The sequence below is a fragment of the Phytophthora ramorum genome (genome assembly GCF_020800215.1).
Source record: "Phytophthora ramorum isolate Pr-102 chromosome Unknown Phyram_PR-102_s0003, whole genome shotgun sequence".
Lineage (NCBI taxonomy): Eukaryota > Oomycota > Peronosporomycetes > Peronosporales > Peronosporaceae > Phytophthora > Phytophthora ramorum.
Window position 1 is genome coordinate 5,057,005 of NW_027150649.1, and position 20,311 is coordinate 5,077,315.

At 56.2% G+C, this 20,311-nt stretch overlaps 7 protein-coding genes across 7 annotated transcripts; 3 read left to right on the forward strand and 4 right to left on the reverse strand.

The window, feature by feature from the left end:
* Nucleotides 1-2,859: 2,859 nt before the first annotated feature.
* Nucleotides 2,860-3,105, forward strand: KRP23_4616 (uncharacterized protein; the record flags this gene model as incomplete). The annotated part of the gene is made up of 1 exon (XM_067889597.1): nucleotides 2,860-3,105. One exon carries the CDS (start codon nucleotides 2,860-2,862, stop codon nucleotides 3,103-3,105), a length of 246 nt encoding a protein of 81 aa, XP_067748742.1.
* A 4,404-nt stretch (nucleotides 3,106-7,509) lies between these two features.
* Nucleotides 7,510-8,676, reverse strand: KRP23_4617 (uncharacterized protein; the record flags this gene model as incomplete). Its single annotated transcript, XM_067889598.1, has 1 exon — nucleotides 7,510-8,676. The coding sequence occupies one exon, from the start codon at nucleotides 8,674-8,676 to the stop codon at nucleotides 7,510-7,512; it is 1,167 nt and encodes a 388-aa protein (XP_067748743.1).
* A 194-nt stretch (nucleotides 8,677-8,870) lies between these two features.
* On the reverse strand, nucleotides 8,871-9,452 carry KRP23_4618 (Nascent polypeptide-associated complex subunit alpha-like protein; the record flags this gene model as incomplete). The annotated part of the gene is made up of 1 exon (XM_067889599.1): nucleotides 8,871-9,452. One exon carries the CDS (start codon nucleotides 9,450-9,452, stop codon nucleotides 8,871-8,873), a length of 582 nt encoding a protein of 193 aa, XP_067748744.1.
* Nucleotides 9,453-9,845: 393 nt separating this feature from the next.
* KRP23_4619 (putative 39S ribosomal protein L21, mitochondrial) lies at nucleotides 9,846-10,408 on the reverse strand (the record flags this gene model as incomplete). The annotated part of the gene is made up of 2 exons (XM_067889600.1): nucleotides 9,846-10,055; nucleotides 10,142-10,408. 2 exons carry the CDS (start codon nucleotides 10,406-10,408, stop codon nucleotides 9,846-9,848), a joined length of 477 nt encoding a protein of 158 aa, XP_067748745.1.
* A 117-nt stretch (nucleotides 10,409-10,525) lies between these two features.
* KRP23_4620 (uncharacterized protein) lies at nucleotides 10,526-15,895 on the forward strand (the record flags this gene model as incomplete). Its single annotated transcript, XM_067889601.1, has 1 exon — nucleotides 10,526-15,895. One exon carries the CDS (start codon nucleotides 10,526-10,528, stop codon nucleotides 15,893-15,895), a length of 5,370 nt encoding a protein of 1,789 aa, XP_067748746.1.
* Nucleotides 15,896-15,965: 70 nt separating this feature from the next.
* KRP23_4621 (putative RNA-binding protein P16F5.06) lies at nucleotides 15,966-18,167 on the reverse strand (the record flags this gene model as incomplete). Its single annotated transcript, XM_067889602.1, has 1 exon — nucleotides 15,966-18,167. The coding sequence occupies one exon, from the start codon at nucleotides 18,165-18,167 to the stop codon at nucleotides 15,966-15,968; it is 2,202 nt and encodes a 733-aa protein (XP_067748747.1).
* A 219-nt stretch (nucleotides 18,168-18,386) lies between these two features.
* KRP23_4622 (uncharacterized protein) lies at nucleotides 18,387-19,553 on the forward strand (the record flags this gene model as incomplete). The annotated part of the gene is made up of 1 exon (XM_067889603.1): nucleotides 18,387-19,553. The coding sequence occupies one exon, from the start codon at nucleotides 18,387-18,389 to the stop codon at nucleotides 19,551-19,553; it is 1,167 nt and encodes a 388-aa protein (XP_067748748.1).
* Nucleotides 19,554-20,311: the final 758 nt, after the last annotated feature.

Sequence of the window (20,311 nt, forward strand, 5' to 3'; positions counted from 1 at the left end):
TGCGTCTACATGTTGTCACGGACTAAATGATGACATTCGAGTGGCGCTGCTGTATTTTGCCTCAAATGCAAAACCCGTGAATCCGTCTGCAAAGAGTATCTTTATCGTCATTTTCTACGACCGGGGGCTGCAACTTGAGGCTTTGCCTTCAATTTCTGGCGGTCGATAGGAGCGGCAAGGATGCCGTTGATGACTGAGCTCGCAAGCGTCTGAACGACTTGGTCTCCGAGGATCGAGAGATGAAAGCATCTGAGATGGGAGCGACGCGATTCTCATGGTCCGACGCTGCGGACTTCTCCGTCGTTGCTGTAGACTCGATTGGGTATCCTTAGCAACTCTCGACAAGTATCTTGCTGCTCTTCCTAGTCTAGCCTTGCAATCAAGCTCCTTGTTTATATTTTCTCCTGTCCACTCGTCGAGTGACTCGAGCCTGCAAGTCAATCTCGTGCATGTAGCGCAAACAGCGGGTCGCTTCTCTGCATTGCCATCCGCTTGCGGAGACTGCAGAGACTTGCTGATGGCGGTCGTCGCCACGCGGTTTACGGCCAAGACAGTAGCAAGAAACACTGAACGCCCTCTGGACGAGTGTAATTGCAGGGCTTTGCAGCAGTCCGTCTGCCGGCACTTGATTTGTGCTCGCGATCTGCTGTAGCCCGCTTCAACATGACGCACCCGACAGCAGGCACCCGTGCTTGCTTGCTTAGCTGTAGCTGTAGCCGTAACTGCCGGCTGCCCCCCCCCCCCCCCCCCCGAGATGAAGAACCTATGTCTGGCGTTGACTGCTGTGGAGTCCCGATGAAGTGTCGGATTTACTTCAATGGCCCTGCAGCGCCGAGTGCAACCTGTGATCGCCCAGTATCTGCTCCGCATCGAGTCCTTCTCTATCGCTGACGAGCGCTGCAGCTGGTGGGCTCGGCGTCTTGGCCTGACTCACGTATGGGAACACCTCAAAGGCAAGCGATGACTGCGTCGGACCTTCCATTGATGCTCTAAAAGCCTATCCACTTCAACGCGCTGCGCTCGCTCAGCAAAGAAGAAGACAAATCGCTTTGGTCTGTTGTCAACGCTGGTGTACACCCCTGTACGTCCTTGTCCTACAGCAAGTCTCAAGTCTCGTACCGGTTCACCGCGTCCCCATTTGACAAGTGACATAGCCGTCGATGAGCCGTTCCGCCACGCCAGCAGGCTGTGCAAGCGGCAAGACATTGTCCGACATCTGCCAGTCGGAATAAGGTTTCGGTGGCAAGATGAGTAGAACTTTCGATGCAGGGCCGCGCGTCGTGGTGCTTGGGCGCCAATTCGTTGACTCACATCGCCGATGTGTCCTCTGATATCGGGGCATCGCCACGTTGCAGGGCGGTGACTTTAGAAACTGATGCCGTTTCCACGGTCGTTGTCGGCGGCTGAAAGGCGACGCCAAGGCGGGTCAAGGAAATCGCTCTCGTTAAGATGCAAAATGCGATTTGGACTTTAGCAGCACGTAGAGGTGCCGCTTTCAAGAGGCGATTACGCTGTCTCAGCGTAAATATGGTAGTTTGTCTGCCCTTGCGCTTCAACGCGACGCCAAGGCGCGAGCCACGCACCAGCCGTGATGGTGTGTCTTCAAACGCCGACATTCGCAATCCCAAGTCGCTCTGTCGACAACGCGAAGAGATGTCCTCGCTTTCCGTGGCGCAGATGGAGCTGTCATCTCGCGGTGGTTGTTGCAGTTTCTGCCAGGCCACTCGTTGTGCCATCTCGACGGAGCTGCGCGACATGGACTTGCCTCAGGGATGACGCAACACCAACGCGAGGAGAATGCGGTCGGAAGAGGTTGCTTGGCCTCGTTTCGCCGGACGCATCGCAAGATCTGTTCATCTCCAGGTGCCGTGTTTCGGCTTTGCAATGCACGTGTAGCATCAGCTTTGTCGTTTTTGCACTGCAGGTGGTCTCGAGGAGCGCCCCCAAGAGTCCATCGTGCAGTGGCAGTGCATGCAGTCGATCACTTTACGCTCCATCGCCACGAAGGTGTCCGGCATCAAGTGCTCGTCCACCTGCTACGTGTTCCTTTTGCTCTGATGCCGCCGAGCAAGGTGGCAGCGGGAATTGCTAACGCTGCAGCCGTTTCAAGAGAATGCCCGAGCGTCGTGACGTCCACGGAGCAGCTTCAGACAACACGCGCGATACTGGTGGCGGTTTATAGCTAGCCGAGATAGAGGAAGGCTTTGCTCGTAGGCATATGCAAGCACTAACATGCCGAGCGCTAGTAAAATGAGAAACTAATGCTGCTCAGTTTGAGGTGAAGAATGTGTTGACTCATCGGGAGGCCGCGTAATGGAATATGTTGCCCGCGTAGATTAAGAATGAGTCATGTAGGCGCAGCAATGCAGGGTTTACAGGTCATGTACTCCAAGATGAACGAGCGATCACGTACAGTGAAATCAGAGGCGCTTTCTTCGTTGTACATATACTATCTAATAACGCTAACTCAACACTCAGCTGGTCTTGCTCTCGGCTCCGGCGCCGAACTCCTCATAATGCGTCTGGCAGTAATTCTGCGTGCGTTCGTACGCCGGCTTGGAGCAGTTCGCGACTTGGCAGCGCTTGCCGCCGCCATGCGCCCAACAGAATCCGTTCGACACAGCGATGGTATCACAGCTCTCGAACGAGCACACGGTGCCGCCCCCGTGCGACCAGCACACGCCCTTGGACTTGGCGCGGTTGTTGCAGTCCGGCACCTTGCATTTTACCGACCCGCCGTGCTTCCAGCATCGCTTGGCGTGCTTGGCACGGCTGGTGCACCCTTCGACGGTGCAGAACTTGCTGCCTTTCTTCGCTGCAGTCGGCTTCGGTGACGTCGAAGCTGCTGGCGACGCCATCATGGAGGTGGCGCTGCGTCTACGCTTGGCGACGGTCGGCTCGCTGAGCGAGTCGCGCTTCCTGTTCCTGGGTTCGTCCGCGTCAGACTCGGAATCGGACGACAGGATGAAGGACAGAGCGGCCTTGTGTCTGGCATTCTGGTTGGCCGGTGTGCTCGAGTTTTCTCCTGCGACGTCGTCTTGGTGCATCATAGCGATGCTCGGCAGCCGAAACGAGGGGGGAGACAGCGTGGGCCCGACGACGTAGGTCTGGAACGGCTGGGGAGCTCTGAAGGGGAAGAACGGTGTCTGATATGCCACCAAGGACGCGTCGGCCACCACCATAGGTCTGCTTGATGAGACTGAACGCTAACTCGCCAACGACACCTTGGTATATCCGGGGCCGATTCAAAAGTGATTTTCAAAGCAGGGGGGCGGCTGAGACTCTGACAACTGCTGTCTGGGTGGCTCAGATTATGTCACGGAATGCACCGAAAGGCTTGCGAGAGTGAGAGGGGAGCTCCTTGACTACGTACACTGCGGAGACTGGTGCCTCTCGATCCCCGCCACCTGGTGCGTGAAACGAAAGTGAGGTTGCCATGGAAACAGCCTGCCCTAGGCACTCACTCGCAGCGCTAGGGCATTTGCACAGGCTGCTGACGAACTGTCGACAAGAAGGTTTGCTAGCTGGTCGTCTTTCAACAGCATTCGCGTCGCGCAGTCGAATAGGAAGACGGCGAAGGACGTTAAAGTATCGTCGACAGCTTCACATGATCGCTCGCCGGCGGTGATAACCATGCCGAGAGCGCTCGTACTGTATCCTGGATACGGTCCGCCTTGAACCAACATGAACATGAACTCTTGATGCGTCTGCGCTTGTGAATCCGACGCACGACCAGAGCTCAAAGGCTCATGCAAGTGCTCTGCCGTATCCACAAACTTGGAAGCCTACCTGATCAATGGGCTTTGTACGCGACGCGAATGGGGGGTCAGGATAGAGATAGGGGAGCAAGCTCTTTTCGGCCCACCTCTCTTTTGGTTGGGAATCGTCCTCCTGGTCTCGTGCCCTCGCCACTCGTTCGTCGAGATGGAGAGCTTGCCACGAACGTGTCTGCTTTTCAGCCTCACCATCTTCTTGCAGAAACTTGGCAGTCGCGGTGCGGCGGTTGTCGTCGCGCCGCCGCGAGTTTACAGTGAACCTTGATTCGTGCATCGCAAGCTTGTTTCTTCGAGCGCAGCGTGCAGCTCTAAACTACCTGTACTTCGAAGTATCTAGTATCTAGTAGACCCCATCTTGCTCTCCATCTTCAGTATGTCCGCAATCGAACCTGACTCACCTTTGAACACCTGCCACATTTCGCCGATAACGAGCAAGTGTTGACATGTGCAGACGAAAAAGCAGGCCTTGTCTCGGCCTATCCAACGATCGAGCGAAGCGGGCACCAAATCGCGATCGTTTGACAACACGGCAACAGCTGCGAGAGAGCTCGTTCGAGTGCAGGCACACGATGCGCAGTGCCGCACACCAGTTCATCCTCCCCTTCAAGCAGGAGAGCAGAGACTTCCGATTCCTTGCACGAAGGGTCTGCTCGGATTCCTCGTCGGCGAGTGGCGGGGCGAGGGGAGGCCGAAACAGGGATGTGCGCGGGCCTGACTCATGCGGTTGAGTCAACGCCAATGCCGAGCTTTGCCTGTCCACTCGGCTCGATGAACGCCAGCCTGCACTGTGCATCTTGGTACAGTGGGTGTACATGTATTGCCACGGCGCTCACCTTCGCAGCACCGACCGCAAGGACGTCCAGTCGTGCTGCCATGAAGATGACGAGGTCCACAACCCCGTTCGGCACGGACCGACAGCGCGATCTCGGGATGGTACCAACCAACGGATCCCAATATCATCACGGACCGCGTGACCCCGCTGCGCCAAGTCGCCGTCCCGTTTGCGAGGCTATCTCGCCAATGTGAGCAACGCTGCCTCGCTCTGCGCTTCGGTCTCCGCTGTCGCAAGTTGCAACGAGTCAGGCGTAGCGCAGCGGGATACGAGAGGACCGAAGCCGCCGTAGTGCTCGCCAAAGACATTGCCAAGATTTCCGTTGCCTTATAGCGTCCTAGCCGCAGTGCATCGGACATGAGAGTGATGCGGCGGAGACGCTTTCATCTGCTGTTAAGTGTCGACACTCGCGCGTTTGAAGGCACACCCATGCCTCATCCGTCCGATGAAGCGCATGGACCAGCACCTTAGCAAGCCACCATCGAGTATGTAAGTTTGCGCTCCGGTTTTCTAGGCCACGAGCTGTGTGGGATGGTATTCATCAGGCCTCATCGTGATCATCTCGCCGTATGTCGATGCCTCTGAGTTTTTTTTTTATCGGCAGCGTTGCAGTCGCCGACTCAAATGTCATTCAAAACGCTGTGGCAGACTTCTGAATGGGGTCCTCCTCAAGATGGGTGCTGTGGCCGGTGGCCAACATGGCCGCCAGCACGAAACGGTGAAGCGCAAGCTTGGACCGCAGAGAAAAGCTATCAATCGGCATAAGGACGGGAACTAGGCCGGACATTGGAAGTCGTTAGCACCTCACTGAAAACGAAACGAACGATGAATGGTCCTCCTTCTGCAGTTCTTTTGGGGCAATTTTGGAGATCGTTGCGGTGATTGGCGTGTTGCGATGGCCCTCGATGTTCGTGATGATTTTCGGGCTGATCAACGACCTCACGTCTGATCTCGCTCGGAACCACGTGCATCCCTGCTGATATGGCACTCGGGCGGTGTGTTTGTTCACGCACCACCGAACGAAGACAATGTGGAAGCTTGCGAGGCGGAAACTCACTCGACACGCAGCTCGGTACACGTGCTCTCCATAGAAGAGGAACCCGCGGCCATCGTACGTGATGTAGGCGATGTTGCCTCAACCAGTGAAGAGTTTGGAGGAGACAATGGCACTCGAAACCTGGCGATGCTGGCGACGGCTGTCCATCGCGAACAATGCACGATTCGGAGAGGCGAAGCTTAGGTTGGGGCCGTTCCCTGTCCACTGCCTCTGGGTTGCGGATGAGTTTTGGTCGACAGAATGTGGGCCTTAACGATAACAAGACGTGAGGCCCCGCTGAGTCATGCGGCACTAACGATTTCATGCCCGGACTCGACTTGCATGCTTTGATTTCGGCTCGACGATTGATTGCACTCCCGATTCTAACGTAGACGCTCGTGGACAAACACGGCAATCACCAAAGTGCAGGTGCTGCAGGACCTTCCATAGTCTTCTGTCGCCGTAATAACCCGAGAAACACCAGGCAAGTTACTCGTGAAGTTATGCAGGAACAACTTGAGGATACCTGGTTCGATGGCAAGGAGATCGGTATCGTGCGTTACTAGGACGAGTTTTGGACCCTACAAGACCAGTGCTTGACCCTGGCCAGGGAAAGTCAGTCAATACCACTGGTACTGGTATTCAACAACAGTCTTCACTGCGATCTTCACATGAACATCTCGATGACGCCTAGTCCAGACTCTAGACGTCCAGTAGTCATCATTTTCTAGAGATAGAAACAGTAACACAATATACCTCGCAGCAACAGGAGAACTTCTTTTGCCAGTCACTTCCTGACCAAGAGCGCCAAGCTGCTGTCTCAGTGGCGGCTCCGCTGCTGTGTGCCGGTGTGACCGTGTTTGGACCTCTAAACCGTGAAAACGTTAAGGCCGTCGAGTCCGTCGACTTGCTCCTGCTGACGGCCGACGCGCGCGACATGCCGTACAACATGTACCTGGGCCTCATCCGCAAACGCGGCACGCTCGTCCAGCTCGCTGTCCCGAACGGAGAAGCCAAGTTCCTGCCATTCTTCATGGTGGGCAAGGGCATCAAGTGGATGGGCAGCTTCATCGGGAACGTGCAGGACGTCAAGGACATGCTCAAGGTCGCGTCGGAGAAGAACGTGCGCCCGGTGATCCAGAAGCTGCCGATGAGCCAGGTGAATGAGGGTCTCAACATGGTTCGCGAGGGCCGTGCGCGCTATCGCGTCGTGCTGGAGAACTAAGTCGACGCTGACGAGAAACACTTTCACGTTTTTTACTACAAGTATTAGAATATACTTCGATGTAATAGGCTCTGGTATAGATAGCGGGAAATGACAGCTTGGCTTCGTTTCTACTACTCAGCTTAGTGTTAATAGTAGTTGTGATACTTGGCAGCAGAAGACCGAGAGCGGAGGGGGGGGGGACACCCCCTTGGCAACGAAGAGAAAAACTATCCGATGAAGTGCAGCAGTTTCTGCAGCGACCCATGCAAATAACCCAACATCGCAAGTCCGAGCCCATGCCGACGTTCAACATCTTTCACCAGCGTTCAAGAATGAGATGGTAGTCGATGGTAACAAGATCGCTGCCTGATGTGTGGACTGCATACGGCCGAGCGCAACGTGGACTCGCTGTGGCCATCGTTTCCATGGCGTAGCGCTTTCTTCCCAAACTAAATGAGGTATTAAAGTGCAGCAGCAATGAGCAATACTCGAAACCCGCCAGCAGCTCCTCCGTCTCCTGTCTTCTTCGTGCCATCACAGTAAATATATTACTGGTTTATTGTGCTAATTCACACCACCCCCTCCATCGTCGAGTGCAGAGAAGTATCTGGTTTCGACATACCTTCGTCCTCCTTGAGTTTTTTTTTTCTTTTTCCTCCTATGCAGTGTCGAACGGATCGCTGCTACCACTGAGAAAAGCTCCGACTGTAGGAAGATTCCCCTGCGTCGCTGCAACGACGTTCGCCCAGTGTCGCTGCAACTGACGCTGCTGTCTCGCTCCTTTCAACGTCTGGGAGAAGATCGACGTTGTCACCTCATCCTCGTTCATCAAAACAATAAGGCGCAGCCTTGTCGGCAGAGAATCGTCGCAAAACTGCAAGCATTCGGCCACGATTTCTTGAGCTGCAAGGTACTTTGGGTAGTTCGAGACCCCGGTGGATATCGCCGGGATGGCCATCGACTTTATGCCTAGGTCATGGGCCACCTTGAGCGCACTTCGAACAGCTTGACGGAGATCTAACTGGTGCTGTGGGGTTGGCCACCGGTAATTGGTAACATCAGGGCCGACCGTGTGGATAATGTACTTGCTCGAAAGCTTGCCTGCCGTTGTCCATATCGCTGATCCGACGTGGACTTCCCCGTGGTAATAGACCCACTCCGTGCTCTGCCGCTGAATTTCCAGTCCCCCCTTGCGGACAATCGTCGCTGCCAAGCCGCAGTTGTGGTGCAGCAAACTGTCAGTGTCGTTCACGATAGCTCCAGTGGCCCAGTCGGTCGGATCTCCACGCATCACAATAACCTTCGGCGTCTCAATAGTACTGACGCCCCATGCTTCAGTGGACACCTCCCCACTTCCAGCTGAGTCTGAATTCATCCGAGAAGAACTGCCAGTGACTCCTCCGTCCATCTCCGTCTCCACTGCAGCGAGTCTTGGCACAGGAAAAGGAGGTTGTGGTTGGCTTTCCAAGCACGAGCCCCACGCCCTTTTCCCTGCTTGGATTTGCCCGAGACGGGGCTTCATCCTTGCGTCTTGCATCCCACAGCTCTCAACACCCCGTTGGCGCTTACCAAGGGATTGCAGCATCGCCCCATCCGCATCTTCGAAGTTGGCTCGCTGCTCTACAGCAGTGGTCACTTGCTTGACTGCAAGACGCCTCGCCGCAGTAAATGCCATCGCCTCTTCATCTTGTTCTTCCTCGTCGGTCTCAAAGTTGAAGTCTTGTCTTGGAGCTGCCCCGGCAGCGACCCAATCGTCGCCTTCACTGTCCACCGCTTCACCCAGAATCACCCGCAGTCGCTTGAACGTGAACTTGAGGCGCGCCATCTTTCTCAAAAGTTCCGTTCACAGCAACTGGCGGAAGTCCCAAGTCAACTTCCATCAAGTTGAAGTGAATCAGACAGCGTAACTACAGTTTGAATACCAAGTGGCAGAATCAATCAACAGAAAACCCAAAAAGACACTTTTCCATTACGGACCTATCTTGTTGCTAGAATACTATAGTAAGGATTTTAAACTCCTTACATGGTGAGCTCCATGATGGCGTTGACAATGTCGTTGTCGTTGGAGCGGAGCGCGGCCACGGCCTTGCTCTTGCTCACACCTGCCTGGCTCATGACCAGCTGGATGTCCTTGGCGTCGATGCCGGCGTCGTCAACATCCTCATCGTCCTCCTCGGCGACGGCCTCCACAGCGGGGGCAGCGTCAGCGGCCGGGGTCTCAGCGGCGGGGGCCTTGAACTGCTGGGCGGCCATGGACTGCGCCTGCGCGTTCAGGTCCTCGATCTTGGCCTCGCCGAAGATGACGTAGGTCTCGCTCACGGTGCTCTTGTACACGTCCGGCTTGGAGATGACGAACAGCACGTTCTTGTTCTTCTTGATGGTCACACGGATGATGCCGCCCACGGGCTTCATGCCCAGCTTCTGCATGGCCTTGCGCGCCTTCTTCTCCGAGCGGTTGTGCTTGCCCTTCTCGGCGTCAGCGGCGTCCGGGGCCTCCTCGAGGGCCGGGATCTCGTCGTCCGAGTCCACGTCCTCGTGGTGGTGGTCGTGGTCGTGCTCATGGTCGTGGTCGTGCGCGTGGTCGTGCTCCGGGTGGGCCATGGTGATCGAAGGAGAGGGGAACGAACGGGGGGTTTGCTGACTCTTTGGGGATTGCCACAAACGAGCAGCTTCGATAGCGGATACGCTACCTCACGGCCAGTCAAATTCAGGAACTGTAGTTTGGAATAGTGGTTTTGGAGGGGGGAACAAGCGCTTTGTATAGAAATAGGAACTGTAAACTAGAATGTTTAGCGGCAAGCGTCACTATAAGTGATTTCCTCGAGATAGTGACCTTGTGCTTTTCATGCATGGAGATTGTGTTTTTCAAGGTTCTGCTGTTATTAGTCGCACACAAACGCGCAGAGCGCTGGAGCTTCATCCTCCTCACCCCGTCCGATGTCCGCTCCTGCGTCTTAGCCTTTCTGCTGTTTTTTTCTCTACACCTCGAGCCGCTTAGGCGTCGACGGGGACGATGTCCGTGACGCGTAGCACGGTCACCTGGCGACGGAAGCCGTTCCAGCGGCGATAGTTCTTTCGGCGTTTCTTCTTGAACACGTCGATTTTGGCATCGAGCGTCTGCTCCTCCACGCGGGCGCGCACCTTGGCGCCCTCCACCAGCGGCCGCCCCACAATCGTCTGGTTCACGTTGCCCAGAAGCAGCACCTGCAGCCGATCACAACAATGTATCAATGTATCATCTCTCGATATCTCCACTGCCAGACGTCGGACCAGCACGGTAGTACACGCACCTCGTCGATGTCCATGATCTCGCCCACCTTGGCGTGCTTGATCTTCTCGGCGATCACCACGTCGCCCTGCGTCACCTTGTACTGCGTGCCCGCCAGCTTCACCACAGCGAAATAGTCCTCGGGCTTGATGGCGTCTGCGGTCACAGGGTGGTCGACCACCGAAAATTTGGGCGCCGCATCGGGCACGGATGCGAACGCGCGCGACGAGAGCGGCGCCGATCGCCGGGTGCACGCGCGCAGACTGCGGGCCAGCGCTAGTGTCGCCATGATCAAAAGTGTAAAATGGGAGGACTGCGACCATTTGTGTGGCCTAGAGCTTGAGGCGACGCGATTGGCCATTTATAGCAGGAAATTCAGTGATTGGACAGTGTATCGTACACTAGTATGGTGTGTGGATGGTGTGGACCAGCACTCGCTAAAGCGGCCAGTCGTCACGGGCCCCCCGCATTCCGCGCTTCGTCGCTCTTGGCAGTGCAGAACTCAGACGACGACGCGACGCCAGCAGCTACCATGAAGACGGACAAGCTCAAGGGCGTCCCTAGCAAGAAGAAGGGCGACTTCGACGAGGTGGACTCGAGGATACAGATCCCCGTGGCCACGCGCATGAAGATGCAGATGAACCGCAAGATGAACGCCAGCGGCGGAGAGGACACGCGTCTGCTGCGCACGGGTATCGACCAGTACCGTTCGCTGCAGCACCTCAACACGTCGACCGGTCGCCGCAGCTCGAGTTCCTCGGCCTCAGTCGACCGCTCCGTGGAACGCGGGACATCCCTCATGGAGCGCAAACAGTTCGGGGCCGCGGTCCCTTATTTCACGGAAGCGCTGGAATTGATTACGTCTTCAACTTATTCCGCATCCACTTCGTCTCCAGAACTAGGCAGTACTGTTAAGCTGTACCACCAGCGCGGACTCTGCTACTTGGCGGTGCAGAAGTATAAGCCTGCCATCGAGGACTTGTCGCGGGTCATGCAGATGACGCCCAAGAGTGCCGAGTTATACGCCAAGCGAGGCAAAGCTTATGCTGCCCTGGGCGAGCACCACGCCGCTATGCTGGACTATAACCAGGCCATTAACCTGGCCGCAACACAAGGATTGCTACATGATTGCGGAGGGACAGGTTTAGATACTGACGGCATCTCTTCGAGTTTCCAGGGTAGTGCCAGCTTAGTGCAGCTACGGGGGCTCTACTTGGCTCGCGCCAAGGTGTACAAGGCCATGAACAACATTACCCACGCACTGGAGGATCTGAGTCACGCCGAAAACGCGGCGGGCGGACATCGCGATCTCGAGCTGTTTTACGAACGCGCGCAGTTGTATCTGCAGTGCCACCAGGATTCCTTAGCATTGCAGGACTTTGACAGGTTTTTAGACCTGCACGAAGAAGCAGAGGAGAGTCGACATTTTGACGCTTCCGGAGGTGTAGGCGGTCTCGCAGGCTTCGTAGCTCCCGCGGAGATGGACGCGGAGCCCCGAGCGCGGATGCTGGACGTGCTGCTGGAACGAGCCAAATTGTTGCAGCGAATGGCGCTGGAAGAAGACGCACGGGAGCGTAAGGATGCGGAGCTAGCAGCGGTGGAACAGGGACAGCCGACGCAGAACTCGAGGAGAAGCCCAAAAACAGGCAAGAGCGGGTCAAAATTGGCATATACGTCAGTTCCACCCAAACCGGAGCCATATCGAGGTATTGAGTCTCGACGGCTTGAGAAGCGAGCGCTGCATGATTATTCAAGAGCACTGGAGCTGGATTCAAGTAATACCGAGACACTTCGGTTGCGGGGCGAGGCGCTCATGCATCTTGCACGGTATGAGGACGCATTAACGGACTTCTCGAGTGCGCTCAAGCTAGACCCCCACGATTTTCAGGTATGTATGAACCGAGCGAAGCTGTACCGCCAACGCGGCGATCTCAAAGGTGCAGTGGACGAGGTGACAGCGGTGCTGCGGTTGAATGGCTTTTTCATTAACGGATTGAAGTTGCGAGCTCAGCTGTATGAGGAGCTGGGGGCTGTCGAGGACGCCGAGAAGGACTACTCGTCTATTATTCACGCGCACTTCGATAAGCCTGGGATCGAAGATGCTGCCTCTTCCGGTAAGGTTACTATGGAGCTTGCGTCTGGTGGGACGTTAAACATCGGTGGCCAGGGAAACAAAGACTCTAACATGTCTGGAAAGAATGGGAAAGGTGGAGGAGGTGGTAAAATTACGAGCGAAGTGGCGGCGCAAGCTCTACTGTGTCGTGCGCGGTTACGGCTCGCTAGTGAGCAGTTCGATGCAGCGGAAGAGGATTACTTGGCGATCTTGAAATCCTTCGCCAACAACATGGAAGCGCAGCTGGAGTTGCAGGAGACCTGTGAGCGCAAGGCTGCGTTCGAAGAGCGGAAGCAGCGCGAGGCCCTGGCCTGGCTGGAACAGAACGCCGACGATAATGATGGAGCTGGAGTTCTAAACGCTAACGTGACATCCGGTAAGAACAAGAGGAAGAAAAAGAAGAAAAAGAAAAAAGCTAGCAGTGGCAGTACTGCTGCTAATGCCGGTTCTAATGGCAAGGCCCCGACAGGGTACATGTTGCTTGAGGATGAAGAGGAGTTGCTTCAACTGCAGGAAGAGCAGCAGCGGATACAACAGCAGCAGGAGCAGGTGCAGAAGCAAATACAAAAGCCGTCGTCGCCCCAAAATGCACGAGATACCAACAGGGAACCTCAGGATGTGAGGAAAGAGATGCCTTCTTCACCTACGATTACTGGAGAAGCCCCGGAACATAAGCAGCAGAGCTCAAGCATTGAGGCTCGGAAACCTGTGGACAGTGAGTCGATTGAGCAACAGGATGCAGAAGTAGTGGCAGCAAAGCTACCGGGAGATAGTGCTTTACTGGATACAACCGACAGCGATCATGAAGCGCCTTCGATTGAAACCGAGGTTACAGGTGAAGACTCTCAAGAGGTCGTGGAGCAACATGAACAAAGCCCCACTGCCGTTGTAAGAACCCTGCCTCCGGTGGTCGTGACAAACCTCATGACTCGAGATGAAGCATGGGAGAGCATGTGGGATGAGGAGGCTGATGAACCTTTGGAAACTGGAGCAGTTAGGATACAGATTCGAGCGCAGTCTGGAGAGGTTGCTGAAGAGCAAACCGAGAACGAAGCTCCGACTGAAGATACTGAATTACGTGAAATGAATACGGATTCACAAAATGGAGAGGAGGATCAAATGTCTGGCGCCACGGACGCTCCTGCTCCTGCTAATGGCGACGACGACGCCAACGATGAGGTCTCAGGTAGTAGCGACGACGGGAAAGATGGCCAGGGCAAAGCCAAGGCAGTGCTGGTGGACGAGAAATACCTGAAGAAGCGCGAGAAGCAACTGAAGAAGTTGCGTACAAGCCTGCAGCGTGCATCTGATGAGCGCGATAAAAATGCAATCGACGAGGCATTGGGCCGCGCCGAGCGGAAGCAGATGAGTGACGCACTCCAGGACGATATCCAGCGGGCCCGTGATGTTCTGACTGTTATGGCCGCGGAAGCTCAGCAAGAGCGTGACACGTTGCCTCCCGCTGGGCCTGCTTCGAGTCCACCTTCGAGCACTGAGCACGGGCGGATGCATTTGCACACGGTATCAGCTACGACATCTCCATCGAATGCTAGTTCCGGTAGCTCGAAGCCGCCGTCGCTCGTGATTCGGCCTATCGCGTACGGCCAGGCGCTGCAAGCTGCTGAACAGCACCAACAACAGATTCGGGCTCACCAGAAGCTGCTTGAGGAGAAGGACGCCGAGATCGCACAGCTCAAACAGCTACTGGCTCAGCAGCAGCAAGTTCCAAGTGCCACGCAAGGCCAAGAAGGCACGCGCAGTATAGAGACTCGGGCGCACGCAAAAGCTGCAGCGCTTGCGCGCCGAGTTTCACGTTTGCGGACTCATTTTCCTGTGCAAGGTGCAGCGGGCCGCCAAGCTGACGCGTTGATTGAGTGGATGGGCCCCAGCGAAGCTGCAGGACGCGTTCGTCAGCAGGTTCTTTCCTTTGTGCAGCGAGTGATCACCGCTCACTTCCCTCTCGCTGCGGCCCCACTCTTCTTCGCTACTGGTTCATATCCTATGAAGACGTACCTACCGGGGTCTGACCTGGATGTGTGCTTGCTAGTGCCGCAAGAGTTGGAGTCGTCATGGTACTACATTGTCACGCAGGCATTGTGTGTTGCCGGAGGCAGTGGTGGAGCAGGAACAGTGTTGGACGTTGGGAATCCCGGAGGCGCAACTGACGGAAGTGGTAGTAGTTCGCCTTCTGGGCCTGGTAGCGGCGCCGGTGCCCTGCTGCTGACGAATACGGTGCGCAATGTCAGCTTTATCAATGCTGACGTGCGAGTAGTTAAGTGTACGGTGGACAACATTGCCGTGGACTTTACAGCAAACCGCGTGGGAGCATTAGGCGCCGTGCGGCTGCTGGATGCTATGGCGGTCCGTGTGGGCCGGCAGCACTTGTTCAAGAAGAGCCTCATCCTCATCAAGGCCTGGTGCATGCATGAGTCCAACCCGTTCGTGCAGGCGGCGTCCGTGGAGACTGGCGGATTGGGACCGCCCGTGGTTCCTGGCAACGCGCCGTCTAGTGTCATGGGAGCAAGCCACGGCGCTCTCTCGACCTACGCGGTGAATACGATCGTAATGGCGCTGTTCAACCAGCACGGCGACGCTCTGACCCATCCACTGCAGGCGTTGTACTTGTTCCTGGATCGACTAGCTGAGTTCCCGTGGCACGAGTCTGCGCTGACGCTGCACGGACCAATTCCTCTGAGTAAGTTGGCGACTACTCCACTGAATGGAGCCACTCCGACCAAGTCGAAGCTCAAAGCCGCCAGGCTGGACGCTGGTGATGTCGAAGCCATTCGTGACACGCTGACCGACCAGTTTGGTGCTTTTGATGCGGCTCTGAAGAGCAGCAAGGGGGCTCCGACAGGCTTATTCCCGATTCGTGCGTGCAACATCGTGGATCCGCTTGACGAGAAGAACAACTTGGCGCGCAGCGTGCCTGCAGAAGGCTTTCCCGTTATGAAGCGTGCTTTCCGACTTGCACGGGATCAGCTGGCGGCAATGCTGGTGCCTCGGTCATCTCACAAGGACGACGATGCGGAGCTGCTGAGCGAGGAAACGGGCAAGGACGTTGGTATGGCGTTTTTTGCGCGGAGCTGGCAGTTGTATGGCCGTGGTGATGGCTGGCGGCCAGACTTGCTGATCCACCCGAGGCAGATCTGGCATGGCAAGGCTGCGTCGACGTCGAGCTCAGGTTCAGCCAAGAAGAGCAAGGCGTCGCCACGACCCCGTACGAACAAAGGCAGCGACGAGGACGAGGAGCGGCGCTGGGATTCGTTGTTGCCGTCGCTGGATGCTGGTGCTGCCAATGCGCTCTTGTTGCAACACCACCAACTGCAACAGCAAGCGGCCGCCGCTGCAGCCTTCCACCACGGCGCGATGGTCGCGTACCAGCAGCCGCCGTTCTTTGGGCCTCCTGTGAGGAGTTCTCCTGGAGGTCCGGCAGCAGGGCCCGTAGTGATGGCGAACGGAGGGCCTGGGCCCTCAGGGTCTACACCTGCAGGATCTGCTGAGCAAGGAGCGTACTACCAGCCGACAGTTCGCCGGCCGTACGGGAGTCCAGGTGGCAGTCAACGCAGCAAGTCGCCGCCGCCACGGAGCGCCGCACCACTGAACGGGAAGATCATAGGAGCAGCTCGAAGGTTTGACTCGACGTCGCCGCAACGCACGTAGCACCGTAAGATATATAGACATGGCAGATATGCAGGTTGAGCGATGCCTCGCCCCTATTTATTGCAACAACTTAGAGCCTGGCTTTCTTCCACTTGGAAGCGGTTCCTGTCCCTGGGGCATCTGCCTTCCCCTTGTTGGTCTTGTTCTGCTGCTTGCTCTGACGCTTCTTCATCTTGGCTGCATCTCTGCGTTTCCGTTTGTAGTCGAGGGTGAGCTTCTTCCGGCGTTCGGGCCAGTCCTGTACTTGTTCGCCACCGACGAAAGTCCTGCCGAAGGCCAGGAAGTCCTCCAGACTCTTCTTGGCACGCTTCTTCATCAGCTCTGACTTGCTCTGTCCGTCGTCTTCAGCTTCGTCGTCGCCAGCTTCACTGTCCGTGGCCATGGCCTCGTCGTGGTCGTCGGGGTGGGGGCCCTGCGAGAATGCCCAGTCGGGTGCTGATGGCTCCTGCTGCTCCTGCTCGTCTTCCAGCAATTGTTCACCCATGGCAGCCAACGGCTTGTCCTCTCCAACCGGGAAGGAAAACAGCGAGCTCATCTTGAACGGAGCATCGCCACTAGACTCAGCAGAAGCCGAGCCGAACACACCGTCCAGCGCAGCTTCACCTTCCTCGCCGTCTTCCGAGTTCTTACGCACACGTGAGAACAGGTTGCTGAGGTCGCCTGTAGTGGCGAAGAATCGGTCGCCGCCCGTCGGGATTTCTTTCTCCTCGCGCTTCGGTGTAGCAGCGACTTCGTCTTCCTTTTGCGCCCCAGAGACCGCAGTCGTCATCGGGATCTCAAACTCGCGGCAGGCGTGGGCGTCACGCGGGTCATAGCGCTTCAGCTCTCCCATCCACGCAGCCTCCTTCAAAGGGTCCTTCGGCGTACGCTGATCCTGCATTCGCCGCTGCAACCGCGTCACGTCCACATCGGGGAATAGTTTTGACACGACACGAAGCGCAGCCTCTTCCTCCTCCCGCATCTCGCGCATGTGGCGAGCAGCTTCTTCTGAGTTCTCTTCCTCAAGGAAACTTTGTAGCTCAGCGATGGCCTCGTCATCGAGCTCCTCATTGTCGTCCTCCTCCACATCGTTACCGCCATACTCGTTGGCCTTCTCTTCCAAGAAACGTGCATCGAGACGGAAGCGCGAGTCGCCTCCGAAGCGCTTCTGCATCTCAAACAGCTTTTTACCCTTCTCGCCGACAAACTCCGGCCGAAGCGCAAAAGCAGCCTGAGCCTCCGCATCAATAGTCGCAGCACTTTCATCGCCGCCCGTAAAGTCAAACGTCTTGCGCGCTCCACGTGCACCTTCATCTCCCTCCGCTTCATCGTCACTCGAGTCCATCCAGTTCGAGACCACCGCACTTTCTTCCTCCTCCTCCTGCTGCTGCTCTTGCTCCTCCGGCTCCTGCTCATTGCCACTATCATCAAACGTGATCTTCTTGTTCGCCGCAACCGCCGGAATGACCACCTTCTCCTCCTTCTTGCGCTGCTGTTTGGCCTCCAGCGCCGCCAAACGTCGAGCATTCACCTCCTCCTTACTCAGAACCTTCTTCTCCTTTTCTTCCTCTTCGCCCCCACTCTCATCCATCGCATTCGCCGCTTCCATCTCCATCTGCCTCACAAAGGCCTCCACATCGTCCTCCCCCAGCACCTCATTTCCAGCAATCTCCTCCTCCTCCTCCTCCTCCTCCTCTTCTTCTTCATTCTCCTGCTCTTGTTCCTCCTCAGACGTCTCCGAGTCTGTGACTTCCTGCGCCATCGGCTCCAGCTTAACCTGTCCCTCCAGTTTAACCTGTCGTTCATCATTAACCTGCCCCTCGTCCACCTCCAGAAACCTCGTCATCTTCCTGCCCTTAAACTTGATCGCAACCTTCAACGGTTGCAACGTCTCCGCCGGTGTGTTCATCAACTGCTGCCGCTGTCTCCTGCTCTCCACGTGCTGCTCCACCTTCAGCTGAGCCTCCGCCCACTCTTGCTCCAGCTTAACCCGGAAATGCGGCCGTGCCACTTGCACCTTCAACAAGCCGCCTCGCCACTTGGTCCGGTTGAACGTTTTCTGCAGCTTGTCGCTCTGCGTCTCAGCGTCCGCACCCCGCAGCGTCAGGTACGCGAAGCCACGCGAGGCCCCTGGCGGCGGTGGGACGTCCCCCACGGGCTTGGGCTTGGGTAGCTCCACGTCCTGTAGCTCACAGTCCGCCGCGCTGCTCACGAAGCGGCCGAAGCGCTCGCGCAGCTCCTGCGTCTTGGCGTCCGCCGGCAGCCCGCCCACGTACACGCGCACGGACGTCATGCTGCAGTACTACTTCGAAGTAGATTGGTTGGTGGCCAACGTTGGGGACCGGATATGAGAGGGTTTGTGTACATACGTAAATATATGTGTATGAATATTTGTATAGGGGAGGTTGAAGTGGCGCACCAATCAAAAGCACGTGTGCAGATTTGTTGATCGACTTGATTGAAGTTGACTTGGGACTTCCGCCAGTTGCTGTGAACGGAACTTTTGAGAAAGATGGCGCGCCTCAAGTTCACGTTCAAGCGACTGCGGGTGATTCTGGGTGAAGCGGTGGACAGTGAAGGAGACGATTGGGTCACTGCCGGGGCAGCTCCAAGACAAGACTTCAACTTTGAGACCGACGAGGAAGAACAAGATGATGAGGCGATGGCATTTACTGCGGCGAGGCGTCTTGCAGTCAAGCAAGTGACCACCGCTGTAGAGCAGCGAGCCAACTTCGAAGGTGCGGATGGGACGATGCTGCAATCCCTTGGTAAGCGCCAATGGGGTGTTGAGAGCTGTGGGATGCAAGACGCAAGGAAGAAGCCCCGTCTCGGACAAATCCAAGCAGGGAAAAGGGCGTGGGGCTCGTGCTTGGAAACCCAACCACAACCTCCTTTTCCTGTGCCAAGACTCGCTGCAGTGGAGACGGAGATGAACGGAGGAGTCACTGGCAGTTCTTCTCGGATGAATTCAGACTCAGCTGGAAGTGGGGAGGTGTCCACTGAAGCATGGGGCGTCAGTACTATTGAGACGCCGAAGGTTATTGTGATGCGTGGAGATCCGACCGACTGGGCCACTGGAGCTATCGTGAACGACACTAACAGTTTGCTGCACCACAACTGCGGCTTGGCAGCGACGATTGTCCGCAAGGGGGGACTGGAAATTCAGCGGCAGAGCACGGAGTGGGTCTATTACCACGGGGAAGTCCACGTCGGATCAGCGATATGGACAACGGCAGGCAAGCTTTCGAGCAAGTACATTATCCACACGGTCGGCCCTGATGTTACCAATTACCGGTGGCCAACCCCACAGCACCAGTTAGATCTCCGTCAAGCTGTTCGAAGTGCGCTCAAGGTGGCCCATGACCTAGGCATAAAGTCGATGGCCATCCCGGCGATATCCACCGGGGTCTCGAACTACCCAAAGTACCTTGCAGCTCAAGAAATCGTGGCCGAATGCTTGCAGTTTTGCGACGATTCTCTGCTGACAAGGCTGCGCCTTATTGTTTTGATGAACGAGGATGAGGTGACAACGTCGATCTTCTCCCAGACGTTGAAAGGAGCGAGACAGCAGCGTCAGTTGCAGCGACACTGGGCGAACGTCGTTGCAGCGACACAGGGGAATCTTCCTACAGTCGGAGCTTTTCTCAGTGGTAGCAGCGATCCGTTCGACACTGCATAGGAGAAGAAAGAAAAAAAACTCAAGGAGGATGAAGGTATGTCGAAACCAGATACTTCTCTGCACTCGACGATGAAGGGGGTGGTGTGAATTAGCACAATAAACCAGTAAGATATTTACTGTGATGGCACGAAGAAGACAGGAGACGGAGGAGCTGCTGGCGGGTTTCGAGTATTGCTCATTGCTGCTGCACTTTAATACCTCATTTAGTTTGGGAAGAAAGCGCTACGCCATGGAAACGATGGCCACAGCGAGTCCACGTTGCGCTCGGCCGTATGCAGTCCACACATCAGGCAGCGATCTTGTTACCATCGACTACCATCTCATTCTTGAACGCTGGTGAAAGATGTTGAACGTCGGCATGGGCTCGGACTTGCGATGTTGGGTTATTTGCATGGGTCGCTGCAGAAACTGCTGCACTTCATCGGATAGTTTTTCTCTTCGTTGCCATGGGGGTGTTTTTCTTTCTCCGCTCTCGGTCTTCTGCTGCCAAGTATCACAACTACTAAAGCTGAGTAGTAGAAACGAAGCCAAGCTGTCATTTCCCGCTACCTTATACCAGAGCCTATTACATCGAAGTATATTCTAATACTTGTAGTAAAAAACGTGAAAGTGTTTCTCGTCAGCGTCGATTTAGTTCTCCAGCACCACGCGATAGCGCGCACGGCCCTCGCGAACCATGTTGAGACCCTCATTCACCTGGCTCATCGGCAGCTTCTGGATCACCGGGCGCACGTTCTTCTCCGACGCGACCTTGAGCA